Source organism: Canis lupus, chromosome 4 (genome assembly GCF_011100685.1).
Source record: "Canis lupus familiaris isolate Mischka breed German Shepherd chromosome 4, alternate assembly UU_Cfam_GSD_1.0, whole genome shotgun sequence".
Lineage (NCBI taxonomy): Eukaryota > Metazoa > Chordata > Mammalia > Carnivora > Canidae > Canis > Canis lupus.
In genome coordinates this window covers 38372567-38393913 of record NC_049225.1, presented here as the reverse complement: position 1 = coordinate 38393913, position 21347 = coordinate 38372567, and the positions used below count along the sequence as shown (strand labels likewise).

Below are 21347 nucleotides of genomic sequence, written 5' to 3'. Positions count from 1 at the left end.
CCTTTAAATGGCTTTGGGCAGTCCATTGTCTTCCCTTGTCACCATATGAAACAAAGGCTATGGAAATCTGCCATTGGCAGTGTTTATCAAACCTTCATTTCTTGCAACCCCTTGAATTAAAACTTATTTTATTTATATATTTTTCTTACACAGCATACAAGGGGGCGAGGTGTGGACAGAGGGAGAAGGTTAGACAATCTTAAGTAGGCTCCATGCCCAGCAGGGAGCCCAGCATGGGGTTCGATCTTACAACACTGAGATCATGACCTGAGCCGAAACCAAAAGTTTTAAGATTTGATTTATTTATTTATGAGAGACACCGAGAGAAAGACAGAGACACAGGGAGAGGAAGAAGCAGATTCCCCTCAGGGAGCCCATTGAGGGACTCGATCCTAGGACTCCAGAATCTCAACTTGAGCCAAAGGCAGATGCTCAACCGCTGAGCCACCCAGGTGCCCCAAGAGTCAGACACTTAACTGACTGAGCCACCCAGGTGCCCCTAAAAGTTACTTTAAAATAGAATAGAAGGGAAGAGCAGTGCCTAACTGCCTGTTGAAGATGGGACTTTTAGTACTTCTATACCATAACTTATAATTTTAAGAACAGCATTGTACTTTTACTTCCAGTTTGTATATTTATAATTTTGAGAAGTACTTTTTATTTAAGCAGATGCTGCCCACACTTAGGCCAAGATGCTTTTTCCTGCTCGCTCGCAGCCCCCTCTGTCCGCCCCCAGGGCCCGTTCCCTAGGGCCGCTTGCCGTAGGTGGTGGTGGGCTTGTCTGCAAAAAATGCCACTCTTCCAGGGTCTGCTTGCTTCCCTACTATATGTGTCTGTTTGTGAAGTGATCATGAGTGTTGTTTTGTGGGATCTTCCTTCATAATCATGCTCTTTCACTTTCCCCCTCGTTTCTTCCAAAAAATGTCAAACCCGGGTTTCTTGATGTGCAACTTGTTCTTCACGCACTGCTCTTTCTTTTCAGTGAATTGGGAACAGCTTATGTTTCCGCGACAACTGGTGCCGTAGCAACAGCTCTAGGCCTCAATGCATTAACCAAGGTACTTGGATTTTTATTTCCCTAGTAAGACTTCTTAATTTGTCCTCACCTGCCTGGCTCCAAGTCTCTCGATTATTTCCCAAAATAGTTCAAGTCCTGGGACTTTCTTATTACCATCATTATCTTCACCTATGTATCTCAATTGGGCCTTCCAATGAACTGGGGAAGGGCGGGCTGTCACTGGCGATGTCTGCCAAGCCCCTGCTCCATCCTTGGTACTGGGTCCCACATGCTCAGTGTTCCCTGACCCTAAATGCCCACTAGAGGCTGTGTGCCGATGAGTGTGCCAGCACCCGCACCTCTGGAGAAGAGCAGTTGCCAGCACCTGAACTCAAGACCCTAGTCCATTAGGCAGGCCAATCTGGCCAGTGTCTTGGAAGTGTGCCTTATCCCAGTTGCCCATACTGGAAATAGACAAACACCACCGGAAACAAATTTTCAAAGTACTCCTGGCCTGAGCTTCTGTATAAAGAAGACTGTTTTTAGCAGATTTCAAGAAGAAATAAGTATTTTGCATTTGGTCATACGGGCAAAAGTAAGATAATGCTTTTGGGATTTTTCTTTCTGCAGCATGTCTCACCTCTCATAGGACGGTTTGTTCCCTTCGCTGCAGTAGCTGCTGCTAATTGCATTAATATCCCCTTAATGAGGCAAAGGTAAGGTTCATATGTAGTCTTAGAAAAGACTGGTGCTTGACAAGAGAGTGTTGTGATAAGTTTTGTTGAAACTTTTAACAATTTGTTTTAATTTTTACAGATGGAATTATATGGGACCTGGGGTTGCTTCAGAGTAATGTGTCATGGGCACAGGGATGGGTCCATTTGTGAAACAAGCTTAGCCATCAGTTGCTAATTATTGAAGTAGGCTGATGAGTGTAGGGAGGGTGGTTAGAAGACTCCCTGCTTCTGTGTAATAAAAAGTTTAAAACATATATCTCAAACTAACATGTAGCTGTTCTAGAGCTAGGCAAAGAAGGTCTATACACAGAAAGTTTATTTCCTAAAATAGGTTCTCCCCTTCCCACCCTAGAACTGTCCTATTGGGTTTAAAGTAATATTAATCCATATTTTTGGAAGTATTCTATAGAACTGGCAAAAATTAAATGAGAAGAATAAGAAAAAGCATAATGAAAAATAGGGTAGCAATAGGAGCTATAATTTTAGTGTTAGTAACTAGAATTAAATATCTAGTAGTGCCATATATTAGTGATTCCTATGTCAGGATAGTTAGTTTACTTAATAATGCCATATATTTATATTTATCTCTCATTTGGAAAGTTCAGATTTGCACATGAGCATAAAAATTAGCCTTATCTTTAAGTTAGCATATTCACCCTTTAAGTTATATTGTTATTAAAAATGTAACACCTTTTTAAAAATAAATAAATTTTTAAAAAGTAACATTTTTTTAAATGGAGTTTACTAGTGTTATTTTACTTTTTTTTTTTAAGATTTTATTTATTTATTTATTTATTTATTTATTAGAATGCACGTGCAGGGGAAGGGGCAGAGTGAGAGGGAGAGAATCTCAAGCAGACTCCTTGCTGAGTGGAGCCTGACACCAGGCTTGATCCCACAACCCTGAAATCATGACTTGAACTAAAATCAAGAGTTGGATGCTCAACCGACTGAGCCACCCAGGTGCCCGGTGTTATTTTACTTTTATGCCTATCACATAAGGATTAGACTTGTTCATGGTATTAAAAATAGACCTATTAGGGCAGCCCCAGTGGCTCAGTGGTTTAGCGCCGCCTTCAGTCAAGGGCCTGATCCTGGAGACCCGGGATCAAGTCCCGCGTCGGGCTCCCTCTTTTCCCTCTGCCTGTGTCTCTGCCTCTCTCTCTCTTTCTCTCATGAATAAATAAATAAAATCTTAAAAAAAAAATAGACCTATTAGTGCTAAAAATGTACCCATTGAGTGGGTATTAGGACTAAGTAAGGACTTGATTTTCCATGACCCAGTGCTTTTCCAACCATTTCATGAAGGCATCTGTGAACTTCTTTGCATGTGTTTTACTCGGCAGGGAACTCAAAATTGGCATTCCTGTCACAGATGAGAATGGGAACCGCTTGGGCGAGTCGGCCAATGCTGCAAAACAAGCCATCACACAAGTAGTCATCTCCAGGATTCTCATGGCAGCCCCGGGCATGGGTTAGTAACTCTCTGTCAGCGAGCCCTGGCTGTAGTCTGAGGGGCAGGAAGCCACAAAGCAGTTTAAGCAGGGGAGTGGTGTAATTCGTAGGCTTTAGCTGCCTGACATTGGGTGCTGTGTCAGGAGCAGAGTGAAGAGGGCCAGTCGTGATGGTTGGAGACTGGCCAGGAACCTGGCTCACTATAGCAGGCCAGTGATAGAGCTGGTGTGGATCAGGGTAGTGACAGTATGGGTCAGGAGAACTTGAAGGCAAAGAATTTGATTTTTGTAAATCGTAAGAAACTTCTAAAAGTTCTTGAATCAGAATAATTTTTACTGAAGATTTATTTGTATTGATGAGAAACTCTTAGAATACAAACCAGGTTGGGTTGGTTAGAGCAGCTATTAAGATGTATGCCAACCAAGTTTCTACTCAGTTTTGTCAGTAGAGCTTGGAGTCAGCATAATCCACAGCCAAAATCTACACTGTATATAGTTCCTCTAAGATTCTGAGCCCACTCCTAGGGCTTCCCACAGGTACCCTCAGACCAACGGCTAAGAAAAGATTCTCAGACTTACCCAGAAACCAGAGGGCCTTGGAAGTCTAATGCTCTTTCCAGAAAAAGATTGAAATTAATATGATTGATTTTATCATCTAAATACAAAAAGCACCTGGCTATTAACCAAGCTCTCACAGGATGCATACTTAATTCAGTTGCCATCAGGTTGTCCTGCTAGTATCTCTTCTTGTCTTTGAGTTCCTTTTGTCATTATGAATCTCATCAGTGGACCAAAGTTGAAGGAAAGAGCCTGAAGGAAAACTTCAAGGAACTGTATAATGGCATCAGTTACAATCACAGATAATTGGGATCTGGTTGAGCCACCATTAATTGATGGAACAAAGGAACCCCTTTGGCACCCTCATGAGACAGCAGTGTGCGCTATGGGGGGGTGGGTGCCCTGTGGGAGCCACAGTCGTGAAACAGACCAGGTCCCCTGAGTCTGGCACCAGCACACGGTTGCTAACCTATGAGGAGCTGCAGCGCCTGCCCCAGCATGCCTGCTGAGCCTAGATTTCCAGATCCTCCTAAATCAAGCTTGCAACTCCAGCTTCTACCCTGCATTTGCTTTTGGTTTTGGTTTTGTTCTTTCCCATTTTGAAAGATAAGGTTCCCCTTTGGAGTTCAGCCAGCCCAATGGATCTATTTCTAGAGGCTTGGTTATTTTATTTAAAAATTTTTTTTATTTTATTTATCTTTTTACAATTTTATTTATTCATGAGAGACACAGAGAGAGAGAGAGGGGCAGAGACACAGGCAGAGGGAGAAGCAGGCTCCATGCAGGGAGCCTGATGTGGGGCTTGATCCCAGGATTCCAGGATCATGACCTGGGCCCAAGGCAGATGGTCAACCACTGACTGACCCAGGCATCTCGAGTCTTGGTTATTTTAAACATAATTTAGTCCCTGGAGAAGAAACACAACTTTTGGGTCCCAATAAAATCTATGGAGGTAGTTGCCATATTGAAGTGGTTGCTGTGACAGTCTGATAGAAATTGTGAGTAAATAATAAATGAATTACCAGTACCCAAAGTGCGTTACTGTCTCTAACCATCACAGCCAGTGTAATAGAATTCTCCCCATTTTATAGATGAGGAAAACAGAAAACTCAGGCTCAGAGAAGTTAGATAACTTTTCTAGGATCACTCAAGGCAGAAATCTTTTTTCTTTTTTTTAAGGCAGAATCTTTATATGGAATGCCACGTGGGATGGATGCCTGGGGGAGGTTGCATTTGTTTTATTAGTACAGGAGGGAGAAGTTCCTGATGTTTGTACTGTTGCATATTTAAAGTTAAATGTAAAGTCCTCTACAAGATTATAAAATTTTCTGGCTGGTAAAGAGCATTACATTGTTTTTAATTTTTTTAAAGATTTTATTTACTTATTCATGAGAGACACAGAGAGAGGCAGAGACAGGAGAAGCAGGCTCCATGCAGGGAAGCCCGATATGGGACTCGATCCTGGGACTCTGGGATCACTCCCTGAGGTGAAGGCAGAAGCTCCACTACTGAACCACCCAGGCGTCCCAATTTTTTTTAAATACTCAAGTATTTTAAAGACTTATTATTGCAAATAATTTCACTCAGCCAGTGTGAAAATAGCCCAAAAGTGACGTGAGTCTTTTATAAAACTGTTGAAAAAGACGTGAGCTGAAAATAAATATTAAAGACTTAAGCAGATCTATCTTTACTTACAGCCATCCCTCCATTTATCATGAACACTTTGGAGAAGAAAGCCTTCCTAAAGGTAAGCCCTGCTTCTATTAATCTTTGTCTCAATCCTTTCAGTTCCTTTTCAGACTTCACACTATACAGAATATTTCCTACCCAGTGAATAAAGAATTTGAAGGCCATTGGCACTTGGACACCCACGTAAATAAAAAGATGTTTCCAGGAACATTTTACTTCTGATCCCAGAAATTTGAAAAAGCTTTCATAAATGAAAGCAGCTGCCCACTCCTCTTGAGGGGTTATACTCAGTTACACACTTATCTTAGTCATCACCTAGGTACCTAGTTAGGTGATAATGAAGAGATAGTGTGAATTTGGAATGATGTGTTTATAAGTCATTGTAGATACTATTAGAAATGGAAAGAGAGTTTGGAGTGGTAGCTTTGTAGAACCCTGTATATATTTCCAGTGTATTTTTGTTTGGTGATCATGTCTAGTAATTCATTGATCTATCAGCCACCTCCTTCCAAGTTCTGAAAGTACTACAGGATGAAACTCACCAAGGACCCTCAATGCTTGGCATTGCTTTTGTAGCTTCCACAGCTTAAAGCAATAGTGTTCATGCATCCCTTATATTTTCCAATTCTTTAACAAGTGGGATACAGTAGAATAGGGTGACTCACTTGGCTCATGTGGTTGGAAAGCGGCATTGTTAGATCTGATAGGAGAAAGGAGCCAGCCTCTTTGCTGGAGGAGCAGGTGTGTTGTGGGGAGGACCATAGCTCTCTTGAGGTGAATTGTTTCGGGTCTTAGAAACAGAACTATGACACTGAGGGGACACTATAAAGCTGTGACACTGAGTGGACACTATAAAGCTTCGAAAAAGGACATAGTTCACAGGCCAAACACTTCCTGAATGATTTCATTCATTAGGAGTATTCTAAATGTGCAACAGGTATGTTCACTGACCCATATACTCCCCCTGGGCCCCAGAAGGAAAGCTACAGTCGGCACTAAGGGAACACTTCATAACCACTTTCAATATAATTATGTTCTTAGATAAGTAAGCCAGAAAGTTTGCTATGAGGAACCAGTAATGCTGAGTGCCTCATTTGATCCATGTATCCAAGTTGTTACCTGTCAATGCACCAACCGCATGTTAGCAAAAGGGGACCCTCTCTCTAGCACCTTTTCTCATAATCTTTCTTGGGAGCTTTGGGCACATGGAAGAGTTCTCTTCCCTGAGTGCATCCTCCTCTAGCAATCATAGACATCAGTGTGAATTGTGCAATTGAGTGTCATAGTGACTCTATAGGGACTGATCTGTCCCCCAATACAAAATGGTTATATGTATGTATGTACACAAATATATATGCAGTAAAGCTATTGATATAGACCAGAATGTCACTGTGGACTCCCCCAACATTTTACCTACTTGACTAAGCTCTTATTTTGAGAATTAATGAAAAAGTTGCCCATATCTCTCTCTGGTGCAAAGCTTAGAAAAGATTGACTCTTAAAAGATGCTAATGGATTAGTTTATGTACTTGAACAGTGACTGTATCCTAAAACTACCAAATTATACACACATTTGGAATTCATCAGCTTTGACGTCTGAGTGGTTTTCAGATAATCTGAAAAAAATTCATCTTCTGTCCTCTATCCATCCCTGCTCCACTTAGAGGAAGTGATTCAGGCTTTGAAGAAAAAAATACAATCAAATTAATTGAAATGGGATTTGTCAGCATCACTCTCTAGGATGCCAGTAGTAAGTGGTCCATCTAGTACATCCATAACTTTGCAGACATTGACTTTTGATGCCCTGTATTCTCCTCTATTGGCTCTTGATCAGGAAGGTGCTAGGCTTATAGTAGCTCGGCAAGAACATGTGTTGACCCAGGCAATCTTTTGACTTACCTGGTTGGTTAGCTCCTAAGGTAGTGGCACGCCAACCTCAGGAGCAGTGGAGGACCACAATAAAACTAACCCCCCTCCCTCCTGCTGAATTAAAGCAAAAACTCAGGTTTTTAAAGCAAGACTAGCTGTCTAGGTCAGTTATGAGGCTTGGAAATTGTCACCTGACGTAATTGTCTGACGTAATAAGTGACAGCTTTTGTAAGAAAGGAGTAATAAAATGCGGCTCTTTCACCAGTAGTGTTACAGGGTTATGATTGTTGTGAATCTGCAGGTATCTGTGAAAGCAGATGGGAGGCCACTTCCAGTGGTAGCATCCCCACTGCTGAAGCCTTCCTGCTCTCTTCTCTCTGCCTTTCAAATGTCACCCAACACCTCTTTAGCAGAAGGATCTCTGCAACCTGGCTCTGGAGCTCAGAATCTTGCCACCTGCCCCTGTGGATGGCACTTTATTCTACAGACTCTGGCTCTGGCCTTTGGGCACTGAGCACACTCTAGCTGCTAATATGTGTCCTGATCATGACTGGATTCCATTCTAGAAGAAAGTCTGCATTTGAAGCTCTATTAATGCTGAAAAGTTAGGTCACTGGGGAAAACACAAAATGATGTTTGGTACATTATTATTCTCCTAATGTAGTCATACCTTGGTGCTCCTGGGGTCTCAGCATTGTTGGAAAAGTTGCTCTGGTTACTCTGACCTCCGAGTGACAACACTGGACAGAAGACCTAGTTGGGCATCCCGCATCATTTTCTTGCTGTGACAGATAGAAATTGCTTGGAGATGCAGTCTAATAGCATTTCCTGTGTGAAGGAGCCAGCAAATGATACAAGCAGTGAGCCACCCATTGCCACTCTGTTGTGGGCTTTTTCACATTAATAAATGAATTTAGATTGTTTTCCTTCCTCATCTGTTTGCAGTTTTTGGCTTTGCTTGATACTGCTTGATACTTCAGTAGTAACTTGGAGGCGTGCCACCTCATCGGTCCTTCACGAAGAAGTGCTCCACCTGCCCCACTCTCCTCCAGTGAAGAGCTTCCCCCAAAGCTGGGAGAGGAGGCTGCCAGCCTCAGAACCCCTGTGGCCAAGGCCAGAGCGGTGGTCAGAGTAGCTCATGAATCAGTCCCAGTGTCCCGCTAGTTGCAGGGGGTTCGGTTGTAGCTGTGCTGCTTTATACCTCAGTGGAGAATGTTGCTTTGAAAAAGTAATGGCTGAATGTTGAGCTATTTGTACACACATACCACTCCCAAGTGCAGCATTGCCTTACAGTACTGCCTTTCATTGCCTGAAATACTGCATTTTGCCCTTGGAGAGAATTCCATAATAGGACTGAACTGTTAGCATAGCTGTTACTAAGACACAGGTAGAGGTGGCTTATGTTAATATCCATACATTTCCATCTTCAGAGCACTTTCACATGCATCTTGAAAGGCAGGCTTTACCGTGTGCCTTTGACAGAAGCTCCAGGGATCATTTTTCCGGCAGCTCATAATGTCCACGTGGGTGGTGTTGGCCTCACTTGGCCCCCTGGTTGTCCCACAGCTCAGCGGCTAGATGTGCGCCTCCGTAAGGATGTACTTATCTGGCTTTTACCTTGGACGTGACCAAACTCCTCTGCAAACATGAAACAATTTGAATATTCTTGGCTTTTTTAACAGTAAGCTTGGGGAGCATTCAGGATGACTCATCCCTCCCCCTGTGCCTTATCTTTTCCCAAGTGGAGTGCTGGAAAAAAGCCTCAGCGGTGGGCAGGTGACTCACAGAAATCTTTGCAATGAACTAAAAAGCTCACTGCCTAAAATTTGGCGCTTCAAAGAATGGTGTTCTTGAAGAATAACTCCTGTGGCCTCTTCACCTTGTTGGCACTTTCACTGGGAATAAGTAAAGTTAATATGGTTTGGGTCAGATGATAGTTCCTCATTCCTTAAGTTCTTCTACTTCCATATTCCCTTTAATAAAGGTGGACTGCTCTGTCTACTCAGTAGATTTTCAGGGCTTTCCATTAGTTAAATGTGAGTGCAGCATTTATTTGTCCATTCACTCATTTATTTACTCAGCTGTCTTTCGCTGAGTGCCTGTTATGTGCCAAGCAATGTGCTAGGTGCTTGAGTCGTAGAAATAGGGCTTGAGCCCTGCTCACGGGGACCTGATAGCACAGTGATGGGAAGAGGCACAGGGCAGTGGTTCTAATACTTGGTGATTGCAGCACAAAGGGAATAGAAGAGGTGTCTCCCTCAACTACAGGGGGTGGCAGAGACTTGAAGAGGACAGGTCAAGGGTACATGCTTTGCAGAAGCTCAGAGAGGACACACAGCATGGCTTACATGGCCTGGGACACACAGCAGGCCAGTTGCCTGGCATGTGGGCCGTGTATAGGGAATTGACTATGCCATATATAAAAGTTAATTCACCATGATTCCTAGACTCTAAATATAAAAATATACAACTATAAAACTTCTGGTAAAAAATATAATAGATCATTTCTGAGATCAAGAGTTAGGCCAACATCAGAAAGGATGAATATCCACCATTTGCTTCAATGTGGATGGAACTGGAGGGTATTATGCTGAGTGAAAAAGGTCAGCTGGAGAAAGACAGTCATCATATGGTTGCACTCATATGTGGAATATAAGAAATAGTAAAAGGGACTATAAGGGTAAGGAGGGAAACTGAGTGGGGAAACATTAGGCAGGAAGACAAACCATGAGAGACTCCTAACTCTGGGAAGCAAACAACTGGTTACTGAAGGGGGGAGGTGGGTGGAGGGGATGAGGTCACTGGGTGACAGGTACTAAGGAGGGCACTTGATGGGATGAGCACTGGGTGTTATACTCTATGTTGGCAAATTGAATTTAAGTAGAATATTTTTTTAAAAAAGAGGCCAAGATTTCTTAGACATAACAGCAAAGGCAGTCCATAAAAGAAAACTCAATAAGTTGGACTTCATCAAAATGGTAAAATTGTTTTTTGAAAACCATGATGATGAAGAGACAAAAAGAGTGAGAGAAAATCTATACAAAGCTTGTATTTGATAAAGGATTTATACCCAGAAGATATAAAGAACTCTCAACACTCATTTAAGAAAACAAGCCAGCTTAAAAAATAGGCAGAATGGATATTTTACCAAATACGTATCTATATCAAATAAACACATGGAAAAATGCTCAGTATCTTTATTTGCTGGGGAAATTCACCTTAAAACTACATGAGCTACCACTAAACACCTATAGGAATGGCTAAAATCAAAAGGACTGACCGTAGCATGTGTTGGTGAGGATATGGAGAACTGAAACTCTCATATCCTGCTGGTAGGAATGAAAAGTGGTACAACTTTGGAAGATAGTTTGGTAGCTTCTTAAAAAGTGTAACAGACACTTACCATCTGATCGAGTCATTTTACTCCTAGCTGTTTACCTAGGAGAAATGAAAGTGTATGTCCATAAAAAACGAAGGGTTCACAGCAGCTTTATTTGCAATAGCCAGACTCTGGCAACAATCCAGATGTTCATCAGCCAGAGGATAGATTATCAAATTGCACTGTGCCCATGCAACAGACTACTTCGTTCAGCAAGGAAAGGTAGTGAGCTGTTGATACATGCAACAACCCAAATGAATATCAAAATGATTATACAAAAGAATAGATACCATACATAAAATGCTAGAAAAATATAGCCTGTTATATAGTGGCAAACAGGAGAGCAGAGATTGCCAGGGCCCCATTCCTGGGGGGTAGGATTTAGGAAAGAGCAGAATTGCCAAGAGCACAAGGAACAAGGAAAGAATTAAGAGTGACAGATAAGTTCTTACCTTGATCATGGACCATGGAGATGGCTTCACAGCTGAATACATATATAAAAACTCACGCTGTACACATCAAATATGTGTGCAGTTTACTGTCAGTAAAGTTATTAGAAAAAAATCATGGCAAAAGGAAGACTTTAGTCATAGTAAACTTTTTGAGCTTTTACCTCATTAAATTTAGATCTTTTTAACTTAGATTACTGTCTTTAATTCATTGGAACTTTTATTTACAATTTCCTCTGTTTGCACAATTCTAAGTTTGTGAGTATGTAGGGGAAGATCAGACAACCACAGCTCACTCACTGAGTCTCAGGCTAAGTGGTATTTAAGAAGTAGGGATGAATTAAGTGGATGGGGTGCCGGAGAGGAGTCGGGAGATGGGATGACGTCCAGCTTACGTTAAGTCAGAATTCTCTAGGATCCTTGTTGTTACTGAGAGCCTTTCCATCGAAACTATTGGCCTCGTTTTCTCTCGTACACATCCTTCTTTGAGATTACTTGCAGCTGTTCCCTGGGATAACAGGTGAACCCTGTTTGCTTTAGACAAGAGTCCACTTGAAATAAGAAGGCTACCCTCAGGGGCTCAAGTTCATCCTCTACAAAATCTCCTTCAGTACTTAGTTGGCTTTCCCATCATCCACGGCAGATGTCACATGTCGGAGAGGTGCCAGGACAAAGATTTACATCTCCTTATGAAAATCCACCATCATCACGTGAAGCCAGTTGGCCAAAATACAATATGATTTTTTCTTGCTGTCCTTTGAGGGGTGGGTCTGTCCCCTCTTGATGATGTTTCTCCCTTCCTCTCTAGTATATGCCTCTCTCCCCTCATGTTAACCTGTGTGACGTACCTTTTCGCCAGAGGAGTCTTCTCAGGGACCAGGGTACGCCTCTCATGCAAGCTTCTTTGGGATCATGATATTTTAACAGCTTGAGTTGACTCTGCACTAAGTTGGCTGATTTCATAACAACCAGTTCATAACTCAGATACCACTGTTTCAGGGGCCTTGTTTCTAGAACCATCTATCCCAACATTCTCCATATTGCATGTTTTGGTACCACTCCTTTTGAAAACTAAAAATCTAACAATGCTTATTCTCCAAAAGACCAATCAACTCTTTCATTTCCATTTTTAAAAAAAGTGACAGGCAACATTTTTCTGTGCCAGCAATAGTTTTAGCCATATTGATAGCAACTAAAACCAAGAAAGGGAAGCTGCAGGGGAGGAGGGAAATGTTTTTGCTGGGTTTCTGCTACGCTTCTGGCAACGTCCTAGGTGCTTTACGAATGTTACCTGGCATATGTCCCACACACTTTAGGCAACTGCTGGGATCCTCGTTTTTCAGATAAGGAAACCAAAGCTTGGAGAGGTTGAGCTCTACCTGCCTCTGTCCCCACAGTCTGGAATGAGATGGCAGGGCAGAAAGTTGAGTTCAGGTTTGTCTGTCTTCAAGCCCTGGCACCGAGCTATACTGCCTCCTCAGCCAGGAGGTGAGTTACAACTAAATGGTAATGATTTCTCTACCTGTTTAGAGCCCTGCATCTCCAGACAGTATGTGTAAGAGACAAAAACTGAGAAGCCACTTGATCTTTGCATGTGCATTCGTTGACAGATCAAGGAGGCTATAGGAGTCAGGACTAACATGCTTGTTGCAGTGTGACCCCCAAATTTCACTAATCTGGATCTTGTAACATGAGAATTTCCTTCCTATTAAACAGTAAAAGAAATGATCTTTAAGAGCCTGTATAAAAAATAATCAAAATGATATATTTCTCAATACAGAGGTTCCCATGGATGAGCGCACCTATTCAAGTTGGATTAGTTGGCTTTTGGTAAGTGGGATTACTTTTATATAATTAATTTCTTTTTTTAAAGGTAAATAAACAGCATATGAAAGGTGAAGGAATGGGTGGATAGGGTTTTGAATGTGAGACTATCCCAGAACATCTGGAACGTATGGTTCCAACAATTAGATAGAGGTAAAGAAAAACCTTTTTAAAAATTACTTTGACAGTCCTTGGTAATAAAAGTATACAAACAGGACATTTTTTATAAGGAAATAAAATGCTTAAAAGAAAGGGGATTGTTAGAAAAGTAAAAAAGGAATCTGAAAGTCATCCATTTCAAAAGGCTCTGATTTGCTCTTTTCTTTTCTTTTTTCCAGTTTGGTATTTGCTACACCTCTCTGTTGTGCTTTGTTTCCTCAGAAAAGGTATGTACTTGCTGTTCTTTGGAATGATCACCAGGTTTCTTCATCCTAAAAACCAGTTGAAGATGCAGGTGCTGTTACTGTTTCATTTGTAGGGAAGTCAAGATTCAAAAAGATGAATGAAGCCAAGAGATGGAGGTGGAAAAATCAAACACACATCTGTTTAATTTCAAAACTCTCTTTATCCAGCTCCACCATGACATTTGAAAATGTTTTATTCTTTTGGAAGAGTCAGGTTAACTCTGGCACAGATTCACTTTTATAAAAAATTTGAAATGACCTGTTGTCATCCAATCCATTGGCAAATGCAGCTTGTAACACAGAAATATCAGAATTTAAGATCCGCCCCAGGGATAGTAGTTATACACTTACTCTCAGTGCTTGGTTTATTTGCTGTCCTTCTTCCTATATAGTTTTTTGCCTGCCAATCCTTACTGTGTATTTCTATCATAAGCCACCCTTAAATCCCGCTTTTGATGGAAGAATGGGATCGATGGGCATTAAATCAGCATGGGATAATTCTGGGTCTCCAGCCTCTTCCTGATCTGACATGAAAGCACCAAGAGCAGCATTTTGTTTTGCTTTTGTTGAAGGGTTCCCAGGGTCCTGCCTTGGTCATACCCCCATGTGCCAACAGGCCCCAAACATATGGTCCGTAAGGCCTAGGGTTTCAACGGACAATGAAGTGTGTTGGAACTAACTTTATTAGGTCCGCTCCACCTGACAGAGAACTCCACCTTTTATCTGCTCTTTTTTTTTTTTTTTTATCTGCTCTTTCACTTCAGTCTTTGACTCCTACTGGTCTTAAATAGGGCATTGAATCTCAAGAAGAGGAAGCCTCGGATCCCCTTGCTGCCTAAAGCCATACCCCTCTGGGAGGGGGCAGGGCCTTTGCAACCTATTCTCTAAACCCAATACAGACATGTTTCCTCAAATCCAAAAAGGAGGAATTATACTTATTTACTTGTTCAAACCCCATAATCTCAGGCCTTAACATAAGAAAAACTTATTTCTCTAGTATATAACAGTATCCAATAGTTGACCTTTTACTCAGTGACTTAGAAAAAGTGTATGTGAAATGTTGAGAACACCTAATACAAGGTAAGCCCTTAATAAATATAGCTGTTATAATTTTGAGATTAAAGGATTTGAAAATCCATAAAGGAGCTTCCTACATAGGCCTCGGTTTAAGTGAAGTTTATTCCTGATTTCTTGCTTATACATATGTTTATTTTTCTTTTTGTTTCTTATTCATCAGTTGCATCAAATAGAATTACTCTTAATCCTTGGTTCATTACACGCTGTCCTTTTTGGTCCAAGAATGACCCTACTTTGTTTACTTTAATGATACCATGAACATCCATGAACCCACTGCCCATTCATGAATAAAAATTCTATGTTTTTGTAGGTTCTACCCAGCCCATACCCCTCCCTCCTGCAGATTTAACCATTATGCTGAGTTTTATATTTATCGTACAATTTCATTTAAAATTTTATTTATTTATTTATTTATTTATTTATTTATTTAAAGATTGTATTTATTTATTCATGAGAGACAGAGAGAGAGAAGCAGAGACATAGGCAGAGGGAGAAGCAGGCTCCACGCAGGAAGCCCGATGCAGGACTTGATCCCGGAACTCCAGGATCATGCCCTGAGTTGAAGGCAGGTGCTTAACCACTGAGCCACCCAGGGGTCCCATATATATATTGTATATATATATGTTATATATGTTACATATATATATTTATTTCTCATGTAGTTTAGTTTTGCCTCCTTGGGAACTTTTTAGGCAGTGGGGTCCTACCATATATAATCTTCTTCTACTCGTTCTTTTTTATTCAATATCACGTAGCTAAGATTCATCCATGTTACTGTATGCAAGCTAGGTTCATTCACTGTTTACTGCTGTATAATAGTCCGTTGTACAAATATGCCACAATCCTCCATTCTCCTGCACACATGGGAAATAATAAAAAATTCTCCTTAACAGAATTTGTGGGAATCAGCAAAAGTGTTGCTTTGAGAGACATTTATAGCTTTAAATATTAGAAAGGAAGAATGGCTGAAAATCAGTGCACTAAATGTCCGACTTAAGGTCAAAAAGTAACAAAAAGAATAAATTGCAGAGAAAGAGAAAGGAAGGACATAAGACCAGAAATAAGAAAACATAGAAGATCCAGGAAGTCAAAAGTTGGTTCTTTGAAAATAGTAACAAATAGTAACAAAATCATCTTGTGATGTCAGTCACAACAAAAGAAACAATATTATGAATGAAAAAAAGGTGTAACTACAGATACAGCAGAGTTAAAAAGAGAAGTGAGTATTATCAGCATCATTATTCCAGTAGATTTGAAAAGAGGCAATGGGGGCACCTGGGTGGCTCAGTGGTTGAGCATCTGCCTTTGGCTCAGGTCATGATCCTGGGGTTCTGGAATCAAGTCCCGCATTGGGCTCCTGGGAAGAGCCTGCTTCTCTCTCTGCCAGTGTCTCTGCCTCTCTCTCTGTGTCTCTCATGAATAAATAAATAAAATCTTAAAAAAAAAAAAACAAAAAAAAAACAGCCAAATGGACAAATTCCTGGAAAAATATTAACAATGCTGAAAAATTAAAAAGTCTGAATTGGCATATCATTAAGGAAGTTGAAGTATTATTTAAACTTATATTTGGGGCACCCCGGGTGGCTCGGTGGTTTAGCGCTGCCTTTGGCCCAAGGTGTGATCCTGGAGACCTGGGATTGAGTCCCACGTCGGGCTTCCTCCATGGAGCCTGCTTCTCCCTCTGCCTGTGTCTCTGCCCCTATTTCTCTCTCCTCTGTGTATTCTCATGAATAAATAAATAAAATATTTAAAAAAAATAAACATATTTGTACAAAGCAAACACAAGAACCAGGTGGTTTTACAGGTGGAGTTTACTCAACTGTCAGGAAACAGATTACTCCAGTTTTTAAAGAAACTCTCCCAGAAGATTTTAAAAAAAGAGAAAGAGTGTCTCTCCATCATCCAGGAAGGTTTGAATAACTGTAATTCCAAAATCAGAGTTGGTCTTTATAATATATTTAGTAATTATGAGTACTTCTAGATCAATGGAAAAATAGGACCAAGACGGAATATAAGGTGTTGTTTAGAAGCATGGCTTTTGAGTCGAGAAAGCATGGCTTTTGATTTCAAATCTCAGGTGTCCTTCCAGTTTCCTTATCTATAAAACTAGGATAATAGCTGACTTTCAGGGTTCTCATGAGGATGAAAATGCATAATATCTGGCCCAAGAAACGATCAGTGTGTCATAGCATCATCATTATCTTTGGCATTATTTTAATACTACCCTTCATCCCACTATGTAGAACATAACCATGGTGATACTTTTTTTTTCTTTTTTAAAAAAATTTTATTTATTTATTCATGAGAGAAACACACAGAGAAGCAGAGACACAGGCAGAGAAAGAGAAACAGGCTCCTTGCAGGGAGCCCGATGTGGGACTCAATCCCAGGACCCCAGGATCATACCCTGGCCCGAAGGCAGACGCTCAACCACTAAGCCATCCAGGCATCCCGATACTTGTTTTTTATATATTCACAATTTTTCTTTTATTTTTTACATATGTTTATAAGTCTGTATCCTATTTTTAACTTCATATTTTCTCACATCTCAACTATATTACAGACCAATTCTTTTTAAAAGACTAATTACATATGAAAATGTTACCAGGTTTTCTGGTAGTAAACAATATTTCTTCATACTTTTATATAAGTGTGTATCTATAACAAAAAAGCAAGCTTAAAAATATATAACAAGTACTTTTTTTAAATGCATAAAGCAAAGACTATAACAGGTCATCTGTCAGTGTTGTATCACTAGGAGTATTGGATTTTTCTTGTACAGTTTAGTATTTTCTAAAAGGTTTGCAATAAGCATATATTGCAATAAGCATTGTATGATACAATGGAGAAAAACATATTAGTGCAAGTGCATTTTTAGTGTTAAAAATTCCGCTAAATACATGTGTCTTTTTTGTTAATGGTGAATGTTTATATTGTTTTCCTTGGGGAAGCAGCAGTATTATTTCCTAACACCAGTAGGGTCTGAGAGTGTCCTTGCTTGCCTTCTTCCCAGCGATGAACAGTTTTTAAGCTTTTAATAATTGTTGAGTTCTTAAGGTGCATTTCTTTGATTATCAGCAACAGTGAATTATCTAAAAGGAACTGAGCACTCATTTTGAAGGCACAGAAAGTATTTTTCAAACAGGACTCTGTCTTAGAATCTCAGTCATGATTGGAGGTGGGTGGGGGGTAGTCCCTTCTCTGCTGTGTCCAGATTCTAGTTCCCTGCTCTGCCCATGTAATAATCTTATCATTTCTCCCTTATCCCAGTTCCATGTCTGTGACGAGCTTGGAGGCTGAATTGCAAGCCAAGATCCAAGAGACCTATCCTGAATTACGACGCGTATACTTTAACAAAGGATTGTAAAGTAGCAGAAGAAACTCTACAGCTTATCATGTCCACTGCAAATCTGGTGAGGAAAAGCCTGTTCGACCTGGGTTCTCCCAGTTACAGAAAGCTTTTAAAGATCCACATTAGCCTTTTAGAGTCAAGCTGCTACTTACAGCACAGCCCCTGGTATGCTATGGGCCAGGCACCCGACACCTGTTTTGGCTCCCTTATATTTGAATCACGATGTGATTTACAGAAATACCCTTCCTATAGCTTTTATAGTAATTGTTTTTCAAAGATAATATACCAGCCCTCACCCAGAGTTTTAAAAAGCACTGCTAGGCATAAAGTAGATGTTTAGTATACAGTCAATAAATATGTCTTGATTATCAGTGAGTGAAAAGGAAATCTGTATGAAATATTGGATTGTTATCCTGTTCTTGTTTTGAATCACTCAGCAATGATTGGGAAAAACACAAAAGCTCTTGAAGCTAAGCTATAAGAAATTATTGTAAATATTAAGGACATTTGCTTCCATTTTGGGCAGTAGGCAACCCAAAGTAGATGATAAGTCTTTTGAATTTATAAGATAAAAGCTCCTCCATCTACTTCCTGAAAGTCACAATAATAATAGACAGGTGTGATGAGCTATTCCTGCTGTCAACAACTGTATGCATTCATATTGCTGGTAGATTTCTTTGGTTGACTTTTAAGCTTATTGTTTTACATTCTTAGGAAGTTAATCTTACCTTGCATTTGTTGACTTTATATTCAATTATTTACATCAAATAATCAAATAACTGAAATGTACAAATGTCAAATTTTGGAAGTAATATTCAGTACCAATGCCGTATGACTGGATCGAATCTGGTTTGTTTGATTTTTTTAGAAATGAGAGCACAGTTCCAGCCAGCTACCTGTCTTTTCTCATCATTCTAATAGATCTCTGGCTTTCAGAAAGAAAAGGAAATAATGTGTACGTGAATCAGTGACTGATGAATTTTACTTGAATATTGTGTATTACATTCCACCCTGTTTAAAAATAAGGAATCCATGGACCACTGTTTACATCGTCTGTAGTAACTTCACATATTTTTAATGTAACAGATTATGGTTTCAAATTCGAAGATGTTCAAGGTATATGCTAGGTGATTGTTCTGTTGAGTGAAGACCACTCAGTTCAATTGTTAATTCAGAGACTTATAAGTGAAAAAAAATGTAGTAGCTAGTTTTGACAGATTTTTCCAGATAATGTGACCAGACTGAATTTCCTCATAAAGAAAAAATGGTGTGCCTTGTGTCCGTGTTTCTCTTTTCTCTGAAAGGATTAATGGATCTGAAGCTTGGGACCACTCTGAGTCTTCCTTTGTGCCACCAGAATTTTCTCATTTAGATTTTCTGTCTTAAACCATTTGAGGCAAAATAGCTTCCCCATGACAGTCTTGCCTTGGATGTATTTTGTTGCCATAGATGCTTCTCTTTAAAAAAGTGGTAAGAGACTGAAATTCAAGTCAGATCTCCATGAGGTGCTGAAAGGGTGCTATTAATGTGAAAATGAAGCACTTGAGCCCCCCCACCACACTCCTGCCCCAGCTAATCTCAGAATTCTTACCACCTCACCCTCTCATTAACTGGTAGCTGCATCTTAGAATCTTTACCTTCATTGAGAAATTAATTAGCAACTGGCTTGAAGATTGATGAACTAATTGAAATTTTATATGTACGAGGAAGGGATAATGAATATGGAGATATGTCTTTTTAAACATTATTTATTGAAGCTTCCAACTCTTGCTGCTTTTATATAGAAATATTAACTGTATTGTTTAATCATGATTTATAAAAAGGAACAAATGAACCAAGATTGGCAGTCTTGCCGATCTCTTAGAAATACCATTTTTGGAGAAAAGTCCACAGGAAGTGCTTATAAGGGTAGTTATTCATATTTCTATTAACATTATAAAGAATTACAATTGTGCGTGTTTACTGACTGGCAGTTTTTATTTCAGTATTAGCACAGTGTCTCGCCAGTGTTGGAATCAATGTATTATTTCAGTTCAACTGGATGAAATGTTAATAAACTCAGAATGAAAATAAATTCTCTCTTTTATTTGTATGTAAAGGGTAATTCAGTTTTTGTCACAGTCGATGGTATCTTTCATTCAGACTTAATATCTGGGTACCATCATAACTCCTAACGAATGATAGTTTTGTATTATGCCTTCAGCAGGAAGCAGTTTCCTGTTCGTGGCTACCAGTCTTCCACCTTCGTGAACACCATATGTGCAGAGCACACACCCCCTCACAGCCCCACACAGTGTAATTCCAGGAATGTTTATTATGAGCACAGGGGGAAGTGTGACTCTGCTTTTGGTCCTGATAACGAACACCGCTGCACATGGTGGTGAGGTAAATTTGCTCTCATATTGTTTGTCCGATTCTACTGTGGAACTAGCATTTGACATAGTTCATGGAGAAAAATCTCAATTAACTCAAGATTGGAGAGTGCCTTATTACCAGACTTAATAAAGGATGAGCATTTTAACCTTCTTGTCCATGTCGCTGCATCTGTTTTGTGACTGTAACTTGTCAAGTTACAAATGAGTTAACCGTATTCCAGGGCTTGGGTCTAGCAGTCAGACAGAGCTGGTATAATCTTGGTTGTACTCACTTTTAAAATATATGTTTGGGCGACTGACATTCCCCGTGACCTTCAGTTTTGTCTGCTTTGGTTTGGGAGAAAGTAATCAAATGTACCTCATAGAGTCGTTATAAAGATGAAAAAGAATCCCTGTACAGCAGTTAGCATATTGCCCGGCACAGAGTAAACACTCAGTGAATGGTTGCCCAGCATATATTTTATGTGTTCCAGACATACTGGTTGTACATTTTAAGAACACCAGTTTAGGGGCACCTGGGTGGCTCAGTGGTTGAACATATGCCTTCAGCTCATGTTGTGATCCTGGGGTCCTGGGATCAAGTCCCACGTCGGACTCCCTGCATGGAGCCTGCTTCTCCTTCTGCCTGTGTCTCTGCCTCTCTCTGTGTGTCTCTCATGAATAAAGAAATAAAATCTTTAAAAAAAAAACAAACACCAGTTTATCAGTGTTAATGGTAAGATTTAGAACCCCAGCAACTTCCCCAGAGATAACCCACAACCTAATTAAAAATAACAGATTAAAATGGTTAAATGGAGACACTCGAATCACTCCTGTTTAAAATGTCTAACAATTAAGATTTTGCCTAAGTGAGACAGAGGTAGGAAAAGTCTTTGCTCACAGATGAGACAACTAGGGCTTCCAGTGGTGAAGTACAAGCTCAAGGCTACTCCCTGTCACTTGAAAACTTCAGTGGGAACCAAGCTCTGACACCCAGACCTTCAGCCCTCTCCAAAAATGTGAACAGCTGGAATACTCAAATGAAATTAGTTTTTCCTTAGTGTATGCAGAATTTCACAGAAAGCTGAAGAGAAGTAAGGTTATGCTTAGTAGTGATGAATATAAAGTATCATTTAAAACCTAGATACTCCAAGTGTGGTCCACAGACCAGAACATCCAAATTTGTTAGAAATGCAAGTCCTTG

General features: G+C 40.2%; 1 protein-coding gene across 7 annotated transcripts in view; it reads left to right on the top strand.

Moving 5' to 3' along the window:
* SFXN1 (sideroflexin 1) overlaps window positions 1–20310 on the top strand; it is a 40528-nt gene extending 20218 nt beyond the window's left edge. For 2 of the 7 annotated variants that reach the window (XM_038534717.1, XM_038534718.1), the window contains exons 5-9: window positions 983–1058; window positions 1628–1713; window positions 3081–3208; window positions 5444–5493; window positions 12476–12706. In XM_038534717.1, the coding sequence (XP_038390645.1) occupies window positions 983–1058; window positions 1628–1713; window positions 3081–3208; window positions 5444–5493; window positions 12476–12691 (556 nt within the window). In that variant the 3' untranslated portion in view covers window positions 12692–12706. Of the gene's footprint in view, window positions 1–982; window positions 1059–1627; window positions 1714–3080; window positions 3209–5443; window positions 5494–11940; window positions 12014–12475; window positions 12707–12912; window positions 12963–13294; window positions 13343–17707 lie in introns of those variants that run through there. The other 5 variants (XR_005358153.1, XM_038534719.1, XM_038534720.1 and 2 more) reach the window with 5 other exon arrangements.
* The last annotated feature ends 1037 nt before the right edge of the window (window positions 20311–21347 follow it).